This window comes from Coturnix japonica, chromosome 1, assembly GCF_054131305.1.
Source record: "Coturnix japonica strain WE chromosome 1, WE-NBRP24, whole genome shotgun sequence".
In the NCBI taxonomy this organism is placed as follows: Eukaryota; Metazoa; Chordata; class Aves; order Galliformes; family Phasianidae; genus Coturnix; species Coturnix japonica.
In genome coordinates, this window is record NC_140663.1 from 72676076 (window position 1) to 72701458 (window position 25383).

General features: G+C 41.4%; 1 protein-coding gene and 4 non-coding genes across 10 annotated transcripts; 4 read left to right on the forward strand and 1 right to left on the reverse strand.

Annotated features, from left to right (window-relative positions):
* Nucleotides 1-1057: 1057 nt before the first annotated feature.
* Nucleotides 1058-25268, forward strand: SPICE1 (spindle and centriole associated protein 1). 6 transcript variants are annotated; one of them, XR_014937402.1, is made up of 17 exons: nt 1058-1186; nt 1568-1615; nt 2083-2229; nt 4754-4856; nt 5602-5723; nt 8930-9030; nt 9370-9506; nt 9731-9871; nt 10853-11118; nt 17521-17652; nt 17838-17985; nt 20553-20777; nt 21312-21706; nt 22252-22426; nt 23017-23119; nt 23412-23499; nt 24333-25268. XR_014937402.1 is itself a non-coding variant. In XM_015874369.2 (17 exons), the coding sequence occupies exons 1-17, from the start codon at nt 1097-1099 to the stop codon at nt 24384-24386; spliced, it is 2472 nt and encodes an 823-aa protein (XP_015729855.2). In that variant the 5' UTR covers nt 1058-1096; the 3' UTR covers nt 24387-25268. The 6 variants fall into 6 exon arrangements, 4 of the variants coding, with proteins under 4 accessions (XP_015729855.2, XP_015729864.2, XP_015729874.2 ...); XR_014937403.1 differs by having other exon boundaries at nt 23020-23119; XM_015874369.2 differs by having other exon boundaries at nt 22255-22426.
* Nucleotides 8434-8515, reverse strand: TRNAS-AGA (transfer RNA serine (anticodon AGA)). Its single transcript has one exon. It is a non-coding gene; the product is annotated as a tRNA-Ser (tRNA).
* TRNAS-AGA (transfer RNA serine (anticodon AGA)) lies at nt 12005-12086 on the forward strand. The gene has a single exon. It is a non-coding gene; the product is annotated as a tRNA-Ser (tRNA).
* Nucleotides 13408-13489, forward strand: TRNAS-AGA (transfer RNA serine (anticodon AGA)). Its single transcript has one exon. It is a non-coding gene; the product is annotated as a tRNA-Ser (tRNA).
* Nucleotides 14911-14992, forward strand: TRNAS-AGA (transfer RNA serine (anticodon AGA)). Its single transcript has one exon. It is a non-coding gene; the product is annotated as a tRNA-Ser (tRNA).
* Nucleotides 25269-25383: the final 115 nt, after the last annotated feature.

Sequence of the window (25383 nt, forward strand, 5' to 3'; positions counted from 1 at the left end):
TAAATCACTGTGTATGTAGTCTCTGTTTCGTATGCTCCACTATGAGCAAATAGATGCTGTAAGTATTCAGCTGGCTTCCGCAGGAATGATGGATCATTTTCAGACACTGTTGTAAATGTAGTGTGAAGGAAAACAAGGAAGAGTAGACAGGCTTCTAGCACATCTAATAGATATCATAGAGTACTGCATGTTGGAAGGGATGTATAAGGATCTTCGAGACCAAAGTGCACTAGCAGCAGAGACCTGCTCTCCATTCTTACATAGGTAGCTGAGTGAGCAGTCTCTCTGCCAGCTTATATGAGGTATTTAGCAGTTACACTTACATGTCATTAATAACAGCAGAGAGATTTATGAGCTTTCGGAGTAGATGTTACATTGATCTAGTAGTGCTGCCATCACTTTCTTTTCAATATTCCTTGTTCTTTCAGACATTTTTAAAGCCACACCAGGACAGAATTCCAGATGTGTCTTTATGCTTTTGTTACAGATTTTCAGATAAACAAAGAGTAACCAATCCAGTATGTTGCCTTACACATATGCCTAGGATTAAGAGGTTTATTTCACTATTGGCTGAAGTCTGCTGCTCAGCTTCAGGTTGCATAGGGAAATTGAATTTGCTCATAAGGTAAATAAACGGGTGTTAACAGCTGGTTACTTTCTGGGTGTTGGACGTTCTTTGGGTAGGGAGGTGCACCCTTCCTTGGTGGCACCACTAGAGAGATCTGTTTGTGTAAAAGCCACTCCTGAGTGTCACGTTTCCTTCATTTAAGAGCTTGTGTGACATTCTGCTCTTAATTACCTCTTCGTTGTTTTAATTAAGATTTTAAGTACATCTGGAAACTCCTTGACAGAGGCACTGCGAGTTGGCCTGGGGTGGACTTTGCAGTGAAGAAAGATAATAAAGGCACAAATGAGCAGGACTGGGGCGAGAGAGGGAAGAGGTGTCCCAACGGCTTTCTGTGGAGCCGGCGATGCCGTGAGGCGGAGCCAGCCGCCGCCACGTTCCACCCCTCGGGGCGCGGCGAACGGCTCCGTCCCTGTGGTAACGGAGGGGGGTGTGCGTGCGCGGCCCGCTCGAGCCGCCGGCGGGGCGGCCATGTCGCTGCTGAGCGGGCCCCGGCCGCGGCTACGTGGAGGTACCAGAAAGGGCCCGAGGAAGGCGACGGTGGCCAAGAGGGATTGGGATGTAAGTGCTGTTTCTGTGGGGCGGCTCCGAGTGGGGCTTAGTGCGCCTTGTGTGGCGGCCCGATCCCGGCCCTCTGTGGGGGATGTGGGCGGGAGCGAGCCTGCCACCATCAGCGCTTCGCACAGCCTTCTTCCTCGTTCCCCCTACCCTGCGGAGCCCTGAGGCTTAGTTGTGTGGGGTGGATTTCTCGTCCGACCTTTTTCACCGGCCTGGAGTGAGCAGGGGGAGTTGGGAGTTCCTTAAAGTTTAGGTATTGAAGTGTACAGTTGTGTAATGTTATGCTAAGTTGTAGTTTATAATGGGTTTAGTTTGTTGTTGTTTTGTTGAACCTTAAAAATCTCTTTTCTTGCTTTTGATGTGTTCTCTCGTTCCTTTCTGCAGAGTACTGTCCATGATTTGACGGTACACCGTGCGACTCCTGAGGACATTGTAAGTGTAATGTGTGAGCTGGTTGTCTTGGTAGCCTCCAGGCAGCCACATTAGCAAGCACTTTAGCTTGTGTAATTTGTATTTAAACTATATGCATATATCACTGTTAGAAGAAGAGTGAGAATTCCACTGATGGTTGACACTAGCCTTAAATCAGGAAAATGCAACATCTTTCTACGAGGGAATGTTTGTGGGTTTTTTCTCTCTTGAGAAAACTCTATTCAGTGATGGCGGGCAGATGGAAGCTGTGAGATTTCCTCCATTCACCTTTGAAGCTGCTTTAAACATGGCTAGCATTGGTGGCATTTGACATTTGAGGATGTTTGCGAGGCTTTTGCTTGCACTACCATGAAATAAACAGCCATCAGGTGAATGATGTCAAAGATAAGAGTTGTCATTGTGGTCTTACTAGTTCTTCTTTTACATGGCACCTTCATTTTAAACTAGTTTCTTTTATGTTTATGTAGCTGCGTCGCCATGAAATACACAAATCAAAAAACAAAGCACTGGCACATCTGGAACTGCAAGAGAAGGCGCTGAGAAGAAAATGGAAGAAGCAAATGCAGCTGGCCCCTGATTCTTTGGAGAAAAGGAAACTGGCTCTGATGCATGAGGTGAGAGCTAAATCTGCTTTCAGCCTGCTGCAAATGATTTATAGTAGTAGTAGAAATCTGCTTTTTCACATCAGTGAAAATTTGTTCCTCTTTTTGTATAGTTGGCTTTCATATGTGCATACTTTCTTTCTTCTCTACGTGCAGTAGTTGGAACAGTAAGTTGGTACACAGTCCTGTACATTTAGGGTATTTTATCTGTGTCTATGCCCTCTGTAATGCTGCAGGCATCATTGCATCTAAACTGGAGCTGTTTGCATAGTTAAACTCTATGCTGTGAAAAGGGTGCGCATTCTTCTGTGTCTTCAGTCCTACCTTGCCTCGTTTTCTCCCTTTGATGAGCACATGAACATTTATAGTTTTGAGAAGGACATGAAAACTATGTCATGAAAACTAATCTCAAAATACAGTAGCTTTGAAATCTCATCAGCACTTGGACAAACCTAGAGTTGATCTTATTCATTATTATTCAATATCAACAGTGTTCACCTAGCAGATAAAGTAATGATGTACTAATTCAGCAGTCCTGTGCATGCACAGTGGGTTAACCATCAAGGACTTCCATTTCTCATCTTGCTTTTGTAGATTTTGAGAACATTGAAGCACAGACAGGAACAAATGAAAGCATTAGGATTTAAAAATCACTAACTAGATTCGTACTTGATATCCTTTTGTCTGCAACTACAACAGAATTTGTGTTAAGGATATTTGTAACCAAGAATCAAACTTTGATTTCAACATTTGTTATTTTCATACTTTTACACCAAGTCCATTTTAGAGCAATATTCTAAAAACAACCCCATGGGCTTTTATACAGAACTCCCTGGTGCAAGCTAGATTCAGGAAAAATTCCTTTCAGAGTTACATATCCTAAACGTAGGTAGGACTACAAGCTTTTAAATGCATTTGGACTACTTAATATGTGACTTGGTTGTTTCACACATTTGAGATAGCCTTCTATATTTCTTGCTATTCTTAATGATATTGCACTAACTTTAACTCCCCCTGAGCAGATTTCTCCCTCCTATTAAAGAGAGTACTTTTAATCAACATATTTTATACCTACTTTTGAATCTGAAAAGAGACAGTCCTAGGTAGGAAGACATAAGAAGATCATTCCAGGCAAGATGAAACACATGCTGCTGTTGCTGCTTGATGTACTGGCATCTTCTTGAATGTGAATTATAAATGTATGGAGAAGAGTCACTATTTTCCTGTATCCCCAAGTTAAATCCTGTTAGTCTCTGGTTCTGTTGTTCAGAATAATTGAACTTCTTCAGTCTGCATTTTTCAGCACAGTGAAAGTACTGTGGGTTATCTCCTTGCCTCTGTTATTCAGTGCAAGGTCTCACCTTATTGTTGTAAGTTCTCAACATCCTAAGCCCCTTGAATCTTACTCAACAGAAGGCAAAATCTAGGAAGATGCTGCCAGTAGCGTGTCTTTTCTTGTAGCTATATGTCGGAGAGAGTAAAAATTACAACATGGATAAGCTTAACTTTTTAAACTCTAGAGGAAGGGGCTGAGTAAAAATCTGAAAGAAAACATTACATGACTTCATTAACTATGAATTGAGGGTGGTCCTGCAACCTGTTTCTGAAATACTGTCAATACATTTCACTGAAGGGTACATAGTGAATGTATTAGCGTAGTTAAGAGGGTCAGGATTAGCTCTGTTTAATTATCTTTAGTAACATTCTGAAACAGAAGGGAATATGAATTTTAATAAAATCTGTGTGGTGTTCTGGATGTGACACAACCCACACTCACCACCTCCTTTCCTATTCAGAGGGGAAATTGAAGAAGGTAGATGAGGGGAACATGTCTTTTACTTTGCTTTTAGTTCTCAGTGCTCTCCATTTCTAATTTAATGAATGAAGCTACTACTCAGTGAAGAGTTTAGAATTGTGTTCTACCCAGGAGATGTTTTTTATCAACTTCTGTTCGGTTCACAGTAGCCAAATGTCCTTTTAAACTCAAAAGCTTCTCGCCTAGGAGGCAGCTTTCATGGTTCTAGTAATGGACTTCAAATAGTGGGAGAGATACCTTGAATACAGAAGCTGTGTCTCGTGAAAAATGCATGGAAATGGCCAAAGCATTTTGTATTGCCAGATGCAGCCAGCTGTATTTATGTCTGCTGATGCTTGTAGGAAGGTATGAGGCTTAATTTGAGGCAGGATTTCTGGTGATCAAGACTGAATAAAACAAGTCTGTCTGAATTAATTTGGATCTAATCAACTAGTTCAGTACTTGGTTGTCTGTCAGATGAGTCAGCGTTGACACTTCTGGAGTGATAACAACTTAACTTTTCAGAAAAATGAGGTGAATTCTTGTCATTTGGAACAAATTGTGGTCTTCTGATCTATCTTAATTAGGACCTAGCTGCACAAGTACCTACTTTGTAAGCGCTGCCACCTTAGTTATTCTTTTGTTAGCTGTTTTGAAGAACAGTACTAAAAAACATGGAATAAAACAAGGAAAAATAAGTCTGCACAGCATGAAATATTTTCTTATATGCTATACTTTCAGATTCTCTCCGATCAATATGATTTGCAAGATGTAGTGAAACGGTCTGATCGGGTTATGGCTGTGGTAAAAGACTTGTTTGGGAATGCCCCTCGCACACGAACAGGTAAACTACCTCATTTCTATGTGGCACTGCATTCAAGAATAACTTCTTGCTTCTCATAAATAATCTTGCGTTACAAAGTTTTCTTTGTGCTTTTGTCTGATTATCTAATGTGATAAGAATGATCCTGTTCATGTTGGACGAAACACAGACGGGATAATACCTAATGTGGCATGAGAAAGTGAACTGGTTGGTTGTTCCACTGTACCGGTCCATAGTGTAATTTCTGATCACTTCAAAATAACTGATGCTGGCCATTTATGTAGCCAAGTTACCAGCCAATATGGGGCACCAGTTTGTGCTACTGTAGTAGTTCTGATTCTCAGAACTGCTACATAGTTTGCCTTGTTCTTAGATATCATTGTACATTTATCAGCAACTCGTGAATAAATCTTTTCCATTTCTTATCCTGGTTTATGTGTTACACTGCTGAAAGGGATTGGCCATTTGCATGTGAGGTGTTAATCTTATCTTTTGTCTTTAGGCTACAGTTCTCTTACATTTAATGACTATTCCAAATGACGTGCTTTTTCTGAACAAGTTTATTTACACAGCTGAGGAGGACAAGAGCCTGATACATGGTTGAATGTATGGAGATAATTCTATGGTCTTTGTCAGTTATTCAAAACAACACACATCATTGTGATTGCTTCTGTGCAAAATGCAGGAACTTGCATTTTGGTGCTTAGTCCTATGATGTACTGACTCAGCCCTTGCTGATCTTCCCTGTTTTGTCTGATTCCTCTAGGTTTCCCTAATGTAACAATGGCTCCTAACTGTGACTTAGAATCATCTCAGGGACCCATCACACAAAAATGGGAACCTTCCACTCAGCTTTCCATCCTCAATGAATCTGTCATGGATTCCCAGGTAATTAATTTATAAGTATGTTCCATGTTTCTTGTTTGCACAAAATAAGGATATGCAAAGGTAGCGCTTCCCAGCAGACCTAAATGTTTCTTCTGTGTATTGTATAGAGTGCTAATAACATACAGAGGACTACATTAAATATATAAAAAGAATATATATAAATATAATCTCCTTTCTAAAATTTCTAAATTTTAGAAATTTGACATAACAAACTAATGACCTTATTGTGAGATATGTATAATTATGCGAATATTCTATGTGTAAAACAACCACAACAAATACAGTCCCACACACCATATTCACATAAAGCAAATCAAATCTGTAATTAGCATTCCTTGAACTACCAGGTTTCTGCCCTTCTGGGTATGCCTCACCAGATAGCATTGAACTGGGATTTTCATAGGAATATATGGAAAAGAAAATCTCAGAGACACTCAGCAGACATCTATCAGTACTATTTTCTTATGAAAATCTATGTCTATCCCACTGCACACACATATATATAATAAATAATTTTTTTTTTCCACCTTACTCCTACTGTTGAGCAAGGACTTGCTGGACAAACTGAAGGATAAAAAGGGAAAGTAAAGGCAGTGGAAGCAGGGATGGGTGACCTGGGAAGAATATGGGTTTTCTGTCTGGTTGTGCAGAGATGAGATGAGGAAAGCCAAGGCACAGATGTAATTAAACTTTGTGAAATGTGTGAAAAATAACAAGAAGTGTTTCTTTAGATATGTCAGTCAGAAGAGACAGGCAAAGGAGACTGTACTCGCTCTGGTAAATTAGAAGGAAGAACTGGCTTCAGTTGATATGGAAGAGGCTGAGGTACTCAATGAGTTCTTTGCCTCAGTATTCACTGCCAGTTAGGCTTTCAATGCCTGTCATGTTTCTGAACATCCAGGGGGGATCAGGGGTGTTACACAGTTATCTAGATCAGTCTGTGCCTGTGATGGGGGGCAGCAGGCCCATAGGCTTCCCGGCCCAAAAATGGGAAGGAAAAAGGGGAAGGGAGATGGGAGCTGGGCCCAAAAACAGAACAGCAGCAATGATATAAGAAAAGGAAAAAGGAAACCTAATATTAGTAAATATGATACCAGAATGCAAGGTAACACAATATAATATAATCAGAATTGAGGCTGATAAATCAAATAAAATGATAGGGAGAGTGTCCATAACCAAAAGCCTTAGTTTGAACTGAAGGTGCATTGCTGGGGAGCACCCACCCCCTGCCAGGCAGCAGGAAGAGATAGAAATCCTATGACTTATCTTCCTCTCTGAACTTGATGTCCTCTGGGATATGTAATACTTTGGTTCCCTTCTGAGAACCAGGTATACAGAAAGTTGTCTGTTCCTGGAACTGGAGTCTTAACTCTTTAATTCCCTGTGCTTTACTTGATGTTACGATGTGGAATACCAATAACAAAATTACAAAATCACGACAAAGGGAGTGAAATCCCTCCTGTGTTAAGAATGGAGCAAGTCCGAGACTACTATAATCATGTCAGCAGCAAGGGAAGAGCTACCGTCTGGACTTCAGTAAGGTCTTTGACATGGTCCACCCATAGCATCCTTCTTTCCAAATTGGAAAGGTATGGATTTGATGGGTAGACTGGTTGATAGACAAAGAAATAGTTGTAAGATCATACCCAGAAAGAGGTGGTCAATTGCACAATGGAAATACAGGCCATTAATCCTCACTTGTGTGCATGGGAAGATCTTGGAGCAGATCCTTCTGGAAGAGAGGAGATGAGAAGGTGATCTGAGACAGACAGCATGACTCCACAAAGTGTGAATTGGCCTGACCAACCTCGTGGCATTCAGTGAAAGAGTGACAGCAGCTGTGAACAGTGGAAGAGCAAATGAGGTAATCTACTCAGACTTCTGCAAGGCCTTCGATGTAGTCCCGTATTGCATCCTTATCTCTATGTTGGAGAGAGATGGATTTGAAGGGTAGACTACTCAGTGGATAAAGAATTGGTTGGGTGGTTGCAACCAGGAGAGGGTTGTGGTCAATGGCTCTACATCCAGGTGGAAGATGGTCATGAGTGGTGTGCCCCAAGAGTCAATCTTTGGACTGATACTCTTCAACATCTTTATCAGTGACACAGACAACAAGATTGAATGCACCCTCAGCAAGTTTGCTGATGACACCAAGCTAAGGAGTGTAGTTGATGCTACAGCAGGAAGAGACGCCATCCAGTGAGATCTGCACAGGCTAAAGAAGTGGGCTGACATTAACCTGGTGAGGTTCAACAAGGTGAGAGCAGTGTCTTGCACCTGGTTTTGTTACAGTCTCAGACTTGGCTTATGGTCTGGGAGAAGAACTCATTAAGAGCAGCACTGTGGAGAAGAGCCTGGGGATGCAGGTGGACTAAATGCTTGACATGAGTGAGGTACGTGCTCTTGCAGCTCAGAAGGCCAAATGCATCCTGGGCTGCAAAAAGAGGGTTGGACAGCAGGGAGGGGAGGTGACTTCACCTCTGCTCTGCCCTCAGGGAGGACCCAGAACAAGAAGGATGCAGAGTTTCTGGAGCAGAGGAAGTAGAGAACGTCTCCTAGGAAGACTGGCTGGGGGAGATGGGCTTGTTTAGCTTGGGGAAGAGAAAGTTCTGAGGAGAGCTCTTAGCATCCTTTCACTGCTTGAAGGGAGCTTCTAAAAACAGATGTCCAAGCCACAAGCCATGAGTTTCTCCAGGAAAAAGGAGCACTGCGTAGTCGGCAGGATTCGAACCTGCGCGGGCAGAGCCCAATGGATTTCTAGTCCATCGCCTTAACCACTCGGCCACGACTACTGCACATTATGGGTGTGCACCATCTGCCTCGAGGAACACTATGAAATTAAGAGCAGTTTGTTGACTGAGCGACTGGATGACTCCATGATCAACCTGATCCAGTGGGAGGCACCCTTGCCATAGCTACAGGGTGGAGTATGGTGGTATTTAAGGTCACTATTGCTATGAAATACAGCTTTGGGATTTGGGTAACGTACTCTGCTGCATCACTCCTGCATCTTGAATAGCTTTGGGTTAGAGATATTTTATTTTTTTTTAATAATTCCACACAGCTTGCAGGTATTGTCTTCATGGGATTGCATTCATCTGCAGCTGTGAAGTGCTATTGTCAGCACTCCACCTGATATCTGACTTCTTCCTAGAGGCAGTTTGAATTTACTCTGAGGTCTGTTTTATTTCCTTGTTTCCAAAAAGGCCCTTAATGAAGGGGAAGAAGAGGAGGCATTGTCTGTATGCCAATCAGAAAATGGACAGCATGAGTCTCTGAATTTCAAATCCAGTATTGGTTGTGACAGGTCAGTGCAGATTTGTCCATTAAAGTTTCCACCCTTTTTTCACTAGGACTAGGGAGATTTATAAGGGTATTAGAAGATGTTGTATGAGAATAGCGAACTTAATTTTGTTGTGGTTTGATTCCTGTTTGTGCGATTTTTGTTTTTGTTCCCCCCACACTACTTTCTTGACCTCAGAATTCTAAGAAAAACCTTTGTGGTACTCTTAAACCTTTGAATGAGTTTGAGTGGAGAGCTCCACTAAGTAGTTACAGAGGAAAAAAAACTTTTTCTAGGTTGCAAAAATAATGTCAAGTTGTGCTACTATATTGTGATTAGTTGTTATGTGTGTTTTGATTGTAGGCTACTTCGTATATTGAGAGAAGAAAATTCCTCAGCAAATTCTGAGTTGTGGGCTGAAAGAGATTTGAGAAAAACTACTGTATCACAGGAAATAGCTATGACTCCAACAATTGCGTCTCCATCATTGGAACATTCAGGTTGGATTTGCTTAATTGCAGCCTCTCAAGGGTGGTTAAACTGTTTACAGGACCCTGTCTGGAGATCCTTTTCTGGGTTGAGATGAGAAATAGAGGTGTGTTAATTTGGTTTAGATGAATTTTCACACTAAGAAGCCTAATTTTCTAGTATTTATTATACCTTTGTATGATAGCACTGTTAAAAACATAAATGAATTTTTTTTGTTGTTTTGTATTTAAATCAGCCCTCAATGCTTCCAGTGAAGTCAGGAGAATCCATTCAAGACATCAGAATCAAGATGAAGAAGAGACTGTAGACTCTGCTTACACTGTGAGACAAGTGCTGAACCCAAACTCAAGAAAAGAAAAGCAAATTTCAGCAAAAAGTTTAGTACTTTCAAAAACAGCATTCTTTCCTTTGACCAAGAATCTTAGTATCATAGGAAAATGTGTGTTGAAAAGGGATCTTTGGAGGTCATCTACTCGTGCTCCCTGCTCAGGGGAGAGCTAACTCCAAAGAATTCAGGGGGGCTCAACTCTCCATGTTTTGAGCATTTGGAAAGGTTGACATTCCACAACCCTCATGCAGTATATTCCGGTGACAAAGCGAAGTCTCATAGGAATGAGGAAACCATAAATACAATTCTGTGTTGCAGCCTGTTTTCTTGCTGGGCATAGAGTTCTCTCCTTTGTGGTGCTTTTCTATTTATTTTACAACCTTCTCATCCATGCTGCCCAGATTTATGATGAATTTTCATCTTATTCTGCACATCATTTATACCTGATGCCAATCCCCACGTACAAATATTAGCATAGAAAGACTTGTAAAAGTTACTAAATACAAGATCTGAAAGCAGCTGTTGTTTTTCACTGGGTGATGACTTGCAAACTGTTTCTGCGCTTCTAATTTGAAAGAAAAAAGCAAAAATAGATGTCTAAGATAAATGCACCAATGAAACTTGAATGGGACCAATGTAATGACATAAAATGTACTTTTGGATTATTGAAAATAATTGGAATGTCTGCGGGAATTCCTTGATGGTCCATTACAGCTCATTGCAAAAGAGGGTCTCTCCTTTGATATCACAGTATCACAGTCTCGTGCGGGTTGGAAGGGACCTTAGAGATCATCGAGTCCAACCCCCGGGATTCGAGCCTCTGTGTAGCAGAGCGGCACTTCTACCACTTGTGCCACAGGGGGGATTCGAACCCAGGCCTCCGCTGTTGCAAAGCGGCATTCCTACCACTGCACCACTGGAGGCACAGATATGTTTCAGTAAACAATATAATTTCATTCTTACTTGCAAAGCTTTCTATACAAATTGAAATTTCAGTGGCTGTTTTCCTGTTTGTTTGTTTTCCCCTAGTGAAAAGGAAACAAACTGCACAGAACTCTCCAAGGCAGAGGAGAGATGATTCTCCTGCTAGTTCAGTCCCCATGGACCTTCAGAGGGACAACAAATCCAGCCTAGATGTCCTCAGCTGCATGATACACGAAGTGGAGCATGAATTAGAGGAATACGAGCGATGTACAGGCCGTGAGGTTAAAAAAATACAAAAAAGTGAAGGCCTCACTGGATTTACCTTGTCACTGGTGAATGCTCTCTGTCGTTTGATGCGCTACCTCAAAGAGGTGAGAATACTCTTAAGTTCTTTCCGTAGAATGAATGTAAAAGGATACAGAATTACAGTAGAATTGTCAGCTTTGGTCTTCCCTGGCTCCTAGTTTCTTTACTTTAAAGTCTAATTATCATTACTTATTTGAATTGCATGCAATTAGCTGGTAAAGCTCAGCTTGTTAGAGACAGGGATCCCTAATGAAAAGGGAGGAGATGACTACAGTGCAAGTCTCCTAGTGAATGTTTGCAGAAAATATTAATGGAAGTATTTTTAAATTTAATTTTTCTCGTATGTTCAGAATCGTAGCAGGATATTAACTACAGCTTTGTTGACAAATTCGTTTTCTTCATTCCCTCTCAAAATGATATGATTAGCACTAGTAAAGTGTACCCAAATTCTATTTTATTTACTTATTTATTTATTTTTGAGAGAGAGAGATTCCTTGGCTTTCCTCTTCCATCCATACCAGCAACTTGATCTTAAGCAAGAACAATGTCAAGTGCTGACAATAGCATTGCACGGCTGCAGATGAATGCAATCCCATGAAGACAATACCTGCAAGCTGTGTGGAATTGTTTATTAAAAAAAATAAAATATCTCTAACCCAAAGCTATTCAAGGTGCAGGAGTGACTCATGGATTCAGAGGGCCTTTGAGAAATTATGAAAAAGATTACAGCAGTTCTAGCACCCTTAACAGATGCAGTAGAGTATGTTACCTAAATCCCAAAGCTCTATTTCATATCAATAGTGACCTTAAATACCACCAACCTGTGGTGATGGGCAAGGGTGCCTCCCACTGGATCAGGTTGATCGTGGAGTCATCCAGTCGCTCAGTCAACAAATTGCTCTTAATTTCATAGTGTTCCTCGAGGCAGATGGTGCACACCCATAATGTGCAGTAGTCGTGGCCGAGTGGTTAAGGCGATGGACTAGAAATCCATTGGGCTCTGCCCGCGCAGGTTCGAATCCTGCCGACTACGCAGTGCTCCTTTTTCCTGGAGAAACTCATGGCTTGTGGCTTGGACATCTGTTTTTAGAAGCTCCCTTCAAGCAGTGAAAGGATGCTAAGAGCTCTCCTCAGAACTTTCTCTGCCCCAAGCTAAACAAGCCCATCTCCCCCAGCCAGTCTTCCTAGGAGACGTTCTCTACTTCCTCTGCTCCAGAAACTCTGCATCCTTCTTGTGTTGGGTCCTCCCTGAGGGCAGAGCAGAGGTGAACAGTCATCTCCTCTTCCTGCTGTCCAACCCTCTTTTTGCAGCCCAGGATGCACTTGGCCTTCTGAGCTGCAGGAGCACGTACCTCACTCATGTCAAGCATTTAGTCCACCTGCATCCCCAGGCTCTTCTCCACAGTTCTGCTCTTAATGAGTTCTTCTCCCAGACCATAAGCCAAGTCTGGGACTGTAACAAAACCAGGTGCAAGACACTGCTCTCACCTTGTTGAACCTCACCAGGTTAATGTCAGCCCACTTCTCTAGCCTGTGCAGATCTCACTGGATGGCGTCTCTTCCTGCTGTAGCATCAACTACACTCCTTAGCGTGGTGTCATCAGCAAACTTGCTGAGGGTGCATTCAGTCCTGTTGTCTGTGTCACTGATAAAGATGTTGAAGAGTATCAGTCCGAAGGTGGACTCTTGGGGCACACCACTCATGACCATCTTCCACTTGGATGTAGAGCCATTGACTACAACCCTCTGGTTGCAACTACCCAACCAATTCTTTATCTACTGAATAGTCTACCCTTCAAATCCATCTCTCTCCAACACAGAGATAAGGATGTAATATGGGACTACATCAATGGCCTTGTAGAAGTCCACGTAAATGACATGGACCTGTCTCTTCTTGTTGACTAGTGTAGTCACTCCTTCATGGTAGGCCACCAGATTGAGCAGGTACCATTTGCTATTAGCAAAGCTTTGCTGGTTGCCTTGGGTTGTCTCCTTTTTCTGTATGTGCCTTTATGTAGCTTACAGAATGATCTGAGATAAGGCTCACTAGATCTGTCCTTTTTTGCTCCATTTTTCAGGGTGAATAGTCATTGGAAAAAAGTAAAAGAAGTTTATGTATTAAATGTCGCTCATAACACTCATTTTGTGTTAAAGTTGCCATGTGAAAGCAGAGTATTAAATTTATTAAGGTTCTTTTTGTGATGTTACTGGGAAGGATCTTTTTATACTACCAGTGATGTGATTTCTGTTTAGTAGGAAAGCATCAACTTAATAGTTTCTAATTCATGTTATTAATATAATAGTAATTATCATCCTTGTTCCTCGGGGCAGGTGGTGCACACCCGTAATGTGCAGTAGTCGTGGCCGAGTGGTTAAGGCGATGGACTAGAAATCCATTGGGCTCTGCCCGCGCAGGTTCGAATCCTGCCGACTACGCAGTGCTCCTTTTTCCTGGAGAAACTCATGGCTTCTAGCTTAGACAGATGTGCAGTTCTCTGGATAAAAAAACTGTCTGGGTGTTTGGACCCGAGGAATTGTGGTGAATGGATATATATCCAGTTGGAAGCTCTTCAGGAGTAGTGTTCCACAGCACTCCATACCAAGAATGGCAAGTAAGCTGGCAAGGTGTCTAAAGAGGAAGTCTTTATGAGGAGAAGCTGCGGGAACTGGGGTTGTTTAGCCTAGGGAAAAGGAGGCTTGGTGGAGGCCTTGTTGTCCTTCTCACCTACCTCAAAGGAGGTTGTTGTGTGGTGGGGTTTGTTTTCAAGTCCATGCAGAAAATGAGAGGACGAGGTAATGGTTTCAGGGCACACAGGGGAGGTTTAGGTTGGATATTAGGAAAAATTTCTTCGCTGAAAGAGTTTTTAAGCACGGGAGCAGGCTGCCCAGTGAAGTAGTTGAGTCACCATCCTTAGAGGGGTTTTTAAAGATGTGCTGATAAGGGATGTAGTGTAATAATATAGTTAGCAGTACTAAGTTAATAGTAAGTCACAGGTCTTTTCCAACCTGAATGATTCTATGATTCTGTTGCCTTCACTGTCTATTCATCTTTTCACGCAGCTTTAAATTGTATTTAGAATTTGCAAATTCACTGGGAAGTTGTATAGCTTCTCTGTTTTGTTTTTAATAAAATCCCTGTGATGCTAGGTATGAAAGTGCTTGTGTGCACCGTCTTGCCTCCCCAGTAGTATTAGTAAAGTTCCTAAGTCAGCATTAGATAGCTGGCAGCGCGTTTCAAGAAAATACATTGGCATTGACTATTTAAGATGTCTTTGATTTTAGGTAGACATCCAGTCTTCAAGACATGCTGAAGCTTATAGGATTCCCTTTCTTTTCTGAGCAGAAAGATTATTTTCCAGTTTTGTTGTCTGATCTCAATTCAGTAGGAAATACCAGTTTACATGCATAAAATTCACGCTGTAATTGCAGCTATAACTGTGTTCAGTTCCTGTTCAGTTTCTCTTTATGTTCCATAGAAGTTAATGTCGGTCTTCATAATTCCTTCAAAACTGTTCATGGATTTTAAATGTAGCAACTAAGAAAGATATGACAACTATAAAGTAATCATCCAATATATTTTAAAGGCCAAGGAAATTGAGTTTTTGTAGAGGCTACTGTGTTGCCAAAGATGTATCCTGACTCTTAAGTACCTCTATAATGTCTGTTTTATTCTAATAGATGTGTAGTTACTGCTTCCTTCCAGGAGTTGGTGGATTGCATGCAAAATCATCTTCAACTTGTAAAAGTTTACTGTCCAAATTCTTAAGTGGAAATGAGCAGCAGTTACTCAGGGTACAAAGTAGAGTTGATTGTCATCCTTGTTCCTTGGGGCGGATGATGCACACCCATAATGTGCAGTAGTCGTGGCCGAGTGGTTAAGGCGATGGACTAGAAATCCATTGGGCTGTGCCCGCGCAGGTTCGAATCCTGCCGACTACGCAGTGCTCCTTTTTCCTGGAGAAACTCATGGCTCCCAGCTTAGACAGATGTGCAGTTCTCTTGATAAAAAACTGGATGTTTGGACCCAAGTAATTGATGGTGAATGGATTTATACCCAGTTGGAGGCTGGTCACAGTAGATGTCTCCAGGGACTCAGTACCTTGGACAGTTCTCTTCAAAAGCCTCATTAAAGGTCTGGACGTGGGTTCCTAAGTAATTTTAATTGTCATCTCCTGTCCTGACTGAACAAAGAGCTTTTGCTGAGACTGGGGAAAAAAAAAAGAGTTTTACGATCTTTGGAAGAAGGGTCAGTCAGCTCAAGAAGAGTATGAGGATGTTGCTGTGGTATGAATGGGGAAAATTAGAAAGGCAAAAGCCCAGCAAGAACTTAATCTGCCTGTGATCATTAAAGATGATGAAAAATGGTTTTGTGAATATATAGGTGATCGTCTCCCCTGTACTCGGGCACACCTTGAATACTGCATTCAGTTCTGGGTTTCTTACTACCAGAAAAATGTTGAAACCTTGAGAGCACGACTAGAGAAGGGCAACTAAGCTGGTGAAGGGTCTGGAGCACAAGTCTGAGAAGCGGCTGAGGGAACTGAGATTGTTCAGTCTGGAGAAGAGGAGGCTCAGGCGAGGCCTTATCACTCTCTACAATTCCCTAAAAGGAAGTTGTAGCAAGATGAGAGACAGTCTCTTTTCTCAGTTAACAGCGACAGGACAAGAACTAATGGCTCTAGGAGAGGTTCTGTTTTGATATTAGGAAAAATGTCTTCTCTGTGAGGACATTTGAGAAGAAGGGTGAAGCATTGGAACAGGCTGTCAGGGGAGGTGGTTAATTCACCATCCCTGGAGGATCTTCAAGAGTAGGGTGGATGTGGCACTGAATGACACGGTTTAGTGGGCATGGTGGTGATGAGTTGATGGTCGGACTAAGATGATCTTTGAGGTCTTTTCCAACTATAATGATTCTATAAAAGGTTAGAATTACTTTTTTTTTCCCTTGCCATTCTTCAAGATGTTATTCCTTTGCAAGACTCATGGGGTGAAGACATAGCAAGATGTGTTAATGTAATGTGTGCATAGTCATATTTTCTCTGTCTCTGCTTCTGTGTATTCTGATGTAGTGTTAAAATAAGCTTATGTAATAGGGGGTGCCCTTGGCAGTAGGCTGGAATAAAGACAGTTCTTTCAGGATATAGCAAATTGACATCCTATCTGGTGATAGGAATGGGTATATATAGTAGTTAGCTGACAGCCTCCCCACACGTAAATGTAAGATGCTTGTCTGTGTGGAATCTTTTACGCTCAGAATAACTAAGTTAAGTAAGATTGATTGTCGTTGCAGTCCCAGAAGTTGCAGTAGCTCTTCCACTTACCTTGGAGACATCCATATTGGCTTCATTGCTGCTAGAAGATGGTTAGCCTGCCTGTCTGATTGGCTTGGGGGGAGATATCTGAGTGTGTCTAGTAACAAGTACTGTGGTTTGTTCTCAAAAATGTCTACTTGTTCATTCGTTCTTTTAGCTGCAGAGCTGTTTTGCCTTCATGCTTGGTGCTTTTTCCTCACATCTGATACCAGTGCTAGCAGAATATAATCTACAGTACATGACAAGATCTTCTTGTAATTCTGCTTGCGCAGAAAAGGGTACCCAGGCTGTTTCTCTGGATTCTTTTGGAGATGGGATGTCTGTCTTTTATTCAAGGATTTATTGTAGTGAATGCAAGCTACCATTTGGGGCAGGGTCTCATTTACCAATGCTGATGTGTTTGATGCTCTGTAAAACCTTTGTTCCACTAGTAGGGCTAAAAATGGCAGTCATGTGGTCTCTTTACCCAGTAGAGGTGGGAGGGAGTCTCTGGTGTTTTGTCATGAACAGGAAGCCTGTCTGTTGCTGTTGCTACCTTAAAATTGTAGATCAGTTGTCTTTTGAGGGCAAAAGGTTCTTTACAGTTAGGTCTTCTGTCTTGTGTTCTAGTGGATTCCTCAATGCTTTTCTTTTTTATTTTTTTTTTTTTTTAAAAAAAAAACAACCAACAAAGCATAATAAAAAGGAAACCTAGAACTACTTCTCTCTATGAGAGCAAACATTAAAGAGCTAGTACTTCCCCCTTTGTTTAGTAAAATCTGTCTTTATCAGTGAATTAAGAAAGACAAAGATAAGGCACAGGGTAGCAACAGATAGTGATGAGCACTGGTGTACCCAGAATTATTTCATAACTAGGTGAAGAAGATTCAGTGTCTTAAATTCCATTCAGGGAAGCAGGTGCTTGTTTCTGCTTTTCTTGTTTCAGCCTGTGAGAGTTGTAAGTATTTAAAGGATTCCCTCAGTTGTTGTGGAGTAATAAAGAAAGAACAGTGAGCTCACTGGGAGTTCTCAATCACTGAAAACTGGATTTTGTAGTGAGGGTACTGAAGTCAAACAACAGTGGGAAGAGCTGTTATAGAATAATGTGTTGTGGGTCATTCCTGTTTTCAAATATTAATCCTTATAGAAGGTTTTTAACTTTTTCTCCCTGTTTAGAGTGAGATGCAACTGCATGAGAAAGAGATGATGAGGCAGCATCATGAAGAGATGTTGAATGAGCACAGAGAACTAATTGATGCTCTGACTGCAGAAATACTTCTAGTAAGGGAAGAAAACATTGCTATACAGGTACTGAGCCCCTTTTTCCAACTTGGAAGGAGAAATGTGGAGACACTGATAATTCATACCTCACTGTGATCTCACAAGCTCATGCAGAGATATTAAGAGGCCACATTTTTTCTCAGTGCTGCTTGTGATCTACAGTTGTCGGATTCATCTTGCTAGAATAAAAATCTCTCTCTCTTTTTCCTTAGAAAAAGCTGCAGCAGTACATGATCGAAACAGATGAAAAGATGACCTCTCTCACACAGGCATTTAAGGGCCTTCCTTTGGTAGAACCTAGAAGAGAAGAAAGTCCAAGCCATTTTGGAATTGCACACAAAAGTCCATCGCAAACCCAAGGTATGTGTATGTGTGTATGAAGGAAATGAGAGTTGTGGCTACTTTTATTCTTGCAGTGGAAAATGTGGTAGTTAACAGATGTCTGCTTGAATAAATACATCTTGTGTGGGCCTGAATCTTTCCTGCTGTAAGCATAAGCACTTGTCTGCAGATTTATTTGTGTGGGTTTTTTTTAGCATTATTGTAAGCTGACTTCCATCTGTCTCAATCTGGACTTGAAAGTTATCCATATACACAAATCCTGGGCTTCCTTCTCCTTACCCCAGTAAGATGTAAGGCCAGGTTTATTCTGAGGGTCTTAATGGGAAAAAACCCCAAAATAAAAGTCCATCTGAAGCAGGATCCAGGATTCCACCTTTCTGTTGCTGAGGCATTCTAATAGTTTAAGATTGTTTCTCCCTTTAAACACTGGAGGTCGCTGCTGACCAGAAACAGCAGCTGCTTTGATTTGTGAAGCAATCAAGCAGGAGGCTGTTGCTTGATGTTTGTGAATTATATTGGAGGTGAATGACCATTTGAGTGATAACTCTGTCTGTATTTATACACTATGTTAAGGTAGTGGCATTCCTGACCAAACTAACCAAATTTATACTTTTAATTTTCCTTTGCAACTGTGTTTTCTCCCAGTCATCCTTTCTGATTACTTACTTAAATGTATCATTTCTGCTGTCCAGGTCAGTACCTTCTTGTGAATCCTGTGATTGCTTGGAGCGTTTTGTGTTCCTTGGTTAAATGCTGTTGGTGTGGTGTAGACATCACAGTCAAAAACATTCCTGACTGTTTCTGTTGTGTTCTCAGGAAGAAGCCACACCAGATTGTGTCTTTTTTTGACTTGCCTCAATCACCATCAACTTATATTTAACAGTTTTGCAAAAATTCTTCCTTACTGGTCTCTCTTCTCATCTCAGAAAGTGGCATCTTCTGAGGGGGAAGCTTCCTGAATTTGGAACAATATTTCTTCCTTGTGAGCAGCTGAACTCCTCACTTTTCTACCCTTAAGGCTTCTGTCTGGTTGCGAAATACTAGAGAGAGCTTATGCATAGTTTCTGCAGTAAAAAAAAAAAATACAACAAACTTCCCTGGAGCAAAGAATGGCTGAAGGAAGAGTTGGGGGAAATACTGTGAAGAAAATGAGCTTGTGAGGAGGATGCTTTGGAAATGCAGTTCTGTATGGTGAAGCAGAGGAGGAAGATCTTTCTTATCATCTGCCAGTGTTATTATGTAGTGAGTGAAAGATATTAGATTCCATCTCAGCAATATGATCCATAAACAGTATCTTAAGGCAAACAGCTTTAGGTTCTTTGCCTGTACAGAGTGCTTTTTGTCTCTTGTATTTTGGGGTCACGTATGTTCTCCCTGAGTTTCCAGTCACTTTACTATTGAGAACAAATATCCAGAGTAAAATCATTAAGGGGTAATTTAAACATAGCACTAAGGAAGCAGTGCATGCAACTATACTAAAATTACTGTGGTCTCACAGCTAGCTGCAGCTTTTGGAGTTCACGCATTTCATACCTTCCTGGTATGTTCAGTGTAGACAATACACAAACTAGTTTTAGCGGAGTACAGAAGAACAGCTCATCTTTCACTGTAGAGATGTCTTGATTTGAATTAAGTCATAATAAGAGCACCAGAGAGCTCAAAAAAGCTTTGCTTTCTTGTCTTTTTTTCCCACTCTGCTCAGTGATACTGTAGATTTACTCTCCTGAGAATATTGCCACATGCAGCCTGCTTACATATCTGTGCCTCACAAGTCTTTACGTCTCATGCATGGGCTTCAAACAGATCTCTGACTAGTGTCCTGAAGTGGTGAGGCTATGTACATAGGTTGCTTTGAAAGTAATGCCTCCTACTTATTCCTGTGGCAGTACTACAGACAGGAAGAGCACAATAATGCTGTTTGATGGAGCCAGTTCTCAGCTACAAAATACTACTCTCAGCATAGTCACCACCATTAGCTGTGCATTTTTTGCCAGCAAACAAGAGCCTGTGCGCCTTGCTTGTCAAAATCCGCACTGGCACAGATGACCACTGTTGAAACGCACCACCCACTGCCTCACTGTGCTCATATCCACTGTTTGGTCTCCATAAATATTCAGCACGTGTCAGTGTGTGCATTTGTTTCTGCATGGAGGAATTAATGCCGCCCTTTTGCTTCATCTGCACTTCTATGTCAGGTACCATTTGGTCAGACTGTCCCTCTGCTGCCATCTGTCACATGGCAATAACACGTAACAGTGTTGGCAAGTGGGTTCAACTTCTACTGCCATACCATTCATATCTGTCTCTGAGACTGTGGGCCAATGTAGGAAAACAGGAAGCATAACTTTCTGAGCAGCATTTGTATAATAGCGTATTTTTTTTCTCCCCACACTCTTAAACGCGGTGAAAGTTTTGTACCTGGGGATCAGAAGAAAGCTGGGATTGTGTTGGGAATGTGCTCTAGTCTGTCTTCCCAGATATCTAAACGTAAGAATTGACATTGATATTTTTCTTTACACAGGTTTTGCACTAACACTAATTCTGTTGTTCTTTAAATTCTATTCTTGCTTCATCTCTTTCTTTAGAAAAACCTGATTTGAGCTATTTTGAATCTGGGACTGATGAAAGCAAAAAGAAGAATGTGCTGAAATTCCCACAGGAAGAACATCCTGTCAAGTTTCCTCAGAGGCCAGGTGCCTCAGGTGATGCGGCAGCAGGTAGAAGCTTGCCAGCTCAGGTCTTCCAGCCAGCTGTACTGCTGTCACCTCCCCGGCAGAAGAACAGTCCGGAATTGTCTCCCCTCCAGAACAGTAAGATCTCTCTGGCTGTAGTAGACTTAGAAGTCTGTGTAGTGTGTTACTATTTCAATGTCTGAGGCTTGTGTTACCTTTGGAGATATTTTCTGTTAACTTTAGTCTGCCTGGGCACCTTGGCCCGATAGCTGGAATATCCTGCTTCTGCATTCAGATGGGCTTTGCTTTTCTTTCTGCATCTGATTTCCTTTACACATTCTGTCTCCATTTATAGTCCTGTCAGTGGCAGTGCAGACTGGCATCTTTAACTTGTACTGATTTTGAGTGTCACTTCTGTATGATGTGCTGTAGTGCTTTGTCTGATTTACAGCACATTGTCTCTGACCTCCAGAGCCAGAAAGCTTAGAGGGTTAGTAAATAGTTTGTTGTTGTTGTAGAAGCCTTCTGTTCTTGTATTGTGCTATTCCAAAAGCTCTGTTACCAGCCCAGATAACTAGCAAAAGAAAAAAGCAGACTTGCAGTTTATTGGGTAAGATAATTGGATTTTGGAAAATGGAGGGCTAACTCAGAGCTATTCCTTCTTGTCTGTAGTATTGACAACCATTTCTCAGTCTACTGAAAACACTGAGAGAGAACCATGCAAGGAGAGGAGCTCACCTTCCCCCCTGAGGACGTGGAGTGTGACTGAGGAAAGCCATCTCATGTCTCAAAGGCAGCCAGTTCCTCCTGCAGACAAAGACTTGCAGAGTTCCCAAGAGAAAATCAGTTTGTCCTGCCTTGGTGACACTACCAAAAATGACACAGTTGGAGAGTTCTCTCAAAGCAGTGATCTGCTGGGACAGATAGCTGAGCTCACGCGGCAGAACTCACTGATTAAAGCTCAACTGAGCAAATTCAGAAGCTTCTCTGAAGACATAAGGGACTGTCTGCCCCAACCAGACCCAATGCAAAATTCAGATTCTTGTCCAGACTCTTCACAAGAGCAGGTGAGAATTTAAAAGAAAAGAAAAAAGGCAAAGAAAAAAAAAATGGAAGGCTGGATTCCCCTGTGTGTGGATCTACTTTCCATTAGCTTACTGATGCTGTAGCTGTTTCTTCCTTGTTTCTTTGTTAAGAAGAGTAACAAAACAAATGTTCTTTTCTTTCATTCACTTGGAGACTTTGATTTTACTGTTCCCTGAGGTCAACAGTAGTTTTTCATGTTGGGCTTATGTTGTATATGAGTGCTTAAAATCTCCAAGTGTGGAGCGTATTTATAAACAGCAAAAGAATGGATGAAAACCTGATTTGAAGATGAGATGCAAGATAGTTCTGCTAGAAATCTGCTTTCCACGTTTCCTCTTGAATGTGTGGCTAGCTAGTTAAATACCTTCTTAATTGTGGTTAGTTACTGGAGGGTTGTAGGTTTTCTTCCTTTGTTTTGTTATTTGGAATAACGCAGATGAGCTGTTTTTTCTGTTTGTAGAAAAACCTGTTTTAAAACGTTGTGTTTTCAGTTTTTAATTGGAAGTAATTATCCAATTATCTTAAGTAGACTCATCTTGTGGTACCGAAGAGCTTGGAGGAAAGGATAGCAGAGCTGAATCGTCAGAGCACGGAAGCACGTGATAAACTGCTGCAGCTAATAGATCAGCAGAAATTAGCTGCTGCTGATACAGTCTCTCAGAGAATATCTCCTGTTCTGCTTCCATCCCGAAACCACAGTGGTAAGTAGCCAGCTTCAGGAGGAACAAAAACCTAGTAAAACCTTTTTTTTCCCCTTTTGTGGGAGGTCTCTTCATTGACTGATTGGATCAGCAGACACAGTCAGCAGGGTGCCTTCTATCAGCATCTGCATGCTACAAGCACCCCTCATTTTAGAGGTGATGGATTTCAGAGAGTTATGCAAGATACATCAGCTAGGAAGGAGGAGGAAGAGGAGAGAATATGCATGTGCACATGAATGCAGGTGCATATGCAGTGGCGTGCACAGTGGAATCGTAACACTTTATGCTTCTGCGGCTGTTGTAACATAAATCAGCATGGAAATCGGAATGTAAAGGACAAGAAGTAGCGAAATCTCAAGTGTTAAAGCTGCTGACTGATAAAAACCAAAGGGTTTATTCAGAAAACAGTCAATTTGTGTCTATGCACATTGTCTATATCTCTGAATATCTGCTTTCACTATCTTTCATTTTCAGAGGGTGGCTGTGGGAGTGAATGGACCTTCAGCCTGATGATGTGTATGCTCTGTGTATTCCATGCAATTTGTAAACGTTCTGGTGTTCTCATCAAAGCTATTATTTATTTTGCCTAGAAGATGCGAGGAGGTCAGCTGAAGTGTCTGTTCCTGTGGCAGCTTCTGTGGATAGCTCCAAAGAAGATAGTGTTTCCCCTGGCAGTGTGACCAGCATGAGAAGGTAGATGTTGACCTTTTACTACTTTATTTATGTATTTACTTAATTACGTACACAGAGACCTCTTAATTAAGTATAATCATATATTTTTTTTGGCATCGTGGACTTTCTCAGATTTATCAAACTTCATAGAAATAGGGGAAACATCCACTATCATCTTTGCCTTTCATTGTCTGTGTTTAAAATACATGTAGTGTCACGTGGGTTGTTGGCTCTTGATGAGGGATCCTCACTCAGCATCCTAGACATGATTCTGATACTCACTTCCATCTTTTATTTTTAATAACATCTACAGGTCCGTAGGAGGTTCTAGCAAACCTTCTTCACCCTTAAGTACCACATCAGAGAGTGTGACATTAAATCCTGCCAGTCAGAGGCCAAAGGTAAGACTGAAAATTCTTCAGCCAGAAGGCTTGATTGCTGTGCTATGTAAATAGAATGTAAGACAGATACAGTGGAGGGAGGAACTCAGTCCTACTTTGAATGTACTGATGCTAATGGTAATCAATTCATAGCAGTCTGGATTCTGGATAACTGGTAAGGGGAGGCCTGCGTGCTAACAACATGAGTTGTTTGCTACCACAAAGCTGTTACTTACAAGTGAGTATTCCTGTAAATGTGTTTTCTGCTGTGGCATCTATTTGTGTTAGAACTGGGAACCTCTGTCGGACTTTGTCAGACTGATGGCTCCAGAGAATTTCAAGCAATCTTCAGAATGTGCTGATGGAGCCACATATAAGAGTCAAGCAAACTCTTCAGACTCTTACCCTGCCATTACACAAGTGTATTGCTGAAAGTTAAATAAATCCAAACTGGAAGAAGATCATGAATATCGATTTCTAATTCCTGGCTTGCAAGAAGAATAGACTACAGGGAGATGCTTTCACATGGAAATCCAGATAATATTATAGTCTGGTAAAACATTTACAGCTCCGTTGGTAGCAACCTTGAGGGTATATTAATACTGGCTTTCCTGATATCCAAAGTAACTTAAATTAGGAGTCTAAGACTGTATCCTAATAGAGAAGTAAACATAAGGGTGCTTCAGAATATGGAAGGTAGGAAGTGTGACTTACGCAAGGTCTCTGAAGTTGGTGGTGTGACCATCCCTCTGGTGTCCCTGGCAGAAAATTGCTTCCCATCAGGGAAACTGCTGACTAGCAAGTCTGCAGGAAGGTTATGATGTGTAAATTTCAACTTGTTTCCTCTTCTGCAGGCAGAAAAGCAAAAAGAAGAAGGCTGGTTTGCATTGTCAATGCATATTATGTAAAGGAAGCTGCACTGAAGTACTATCATTTATTTATTTGAAAAACTTCCTTACAAATCGCATTTATATCACTGTAGTCTCCCTCTCCAGATGTACAGTTTAACTCTGAAGTGCTTTCCTGTGAATTTAAGAAGGTCAGTAATGCTTACTGTATTTGTGCCATGCAGAGTACTGTAAGTCCTGGGGCTGAGTTTAAAGAACAGAAACACTGCTGTAATGTAACTCCTTTTCACTGAATAAGTCTTCCATGCATTTGTAAGCTGGGGCTGGTGTAGCAATGAGCTGTTGTTATATCTGTGGGTTGTATGACATGTGTATGTTATATTACCCATGCTGAAGAAAGAAGACTCCAGAGAACATCTGAGAAACTTGCATTTTCTAGAGCGTGTATTTGCACAAGATGAAGATATCGGGGGGAAAAGAAAAAGGGAAACTGAGATGAGGGTCTGCACATACATGTTGAAAAGCAACGTGGGGATCAGGAGGCCAGTCTGTTCCTCCTGGATAAGAATTGGCTTTGGAAACCTCTTGCTCCTTCTGTGCTCTGTAGCTGCCCCCCCAGATGGTGTTTGCTGTGCAGTTAATAACATATCAAGGATTGCTTCTGAACTTGAGGATCGCTTCTTTAAACAATGAAGTATTTTGTATAACAAGCATAACGTGACTAAGTGGGAGTTGAATGGAGAGTCTCCTATTTGTTACATACTGAAGTATCATCTCTGATACAACAGAAAACTGATGCGAGTACAATTGTATTAAGGTATTCTGGTGTGTATGTGTGTATGCATATATAATACTTGTTTGTACGTTGCTTTTATTTGACTTTTTAAATGGCCATCATCTTAGTACTAACATTAACCAATAAAATCCAGGATTTATCACAAAGTGCTCATGTGCATAATCCTTACATTGTAGTAAACTCAGGCAGAAATCCTTGATAATCGAGATTAAAAATGGAAACATCAGCAAGTCTGGATTTGATGAGTAAAGCTGTTTGAAT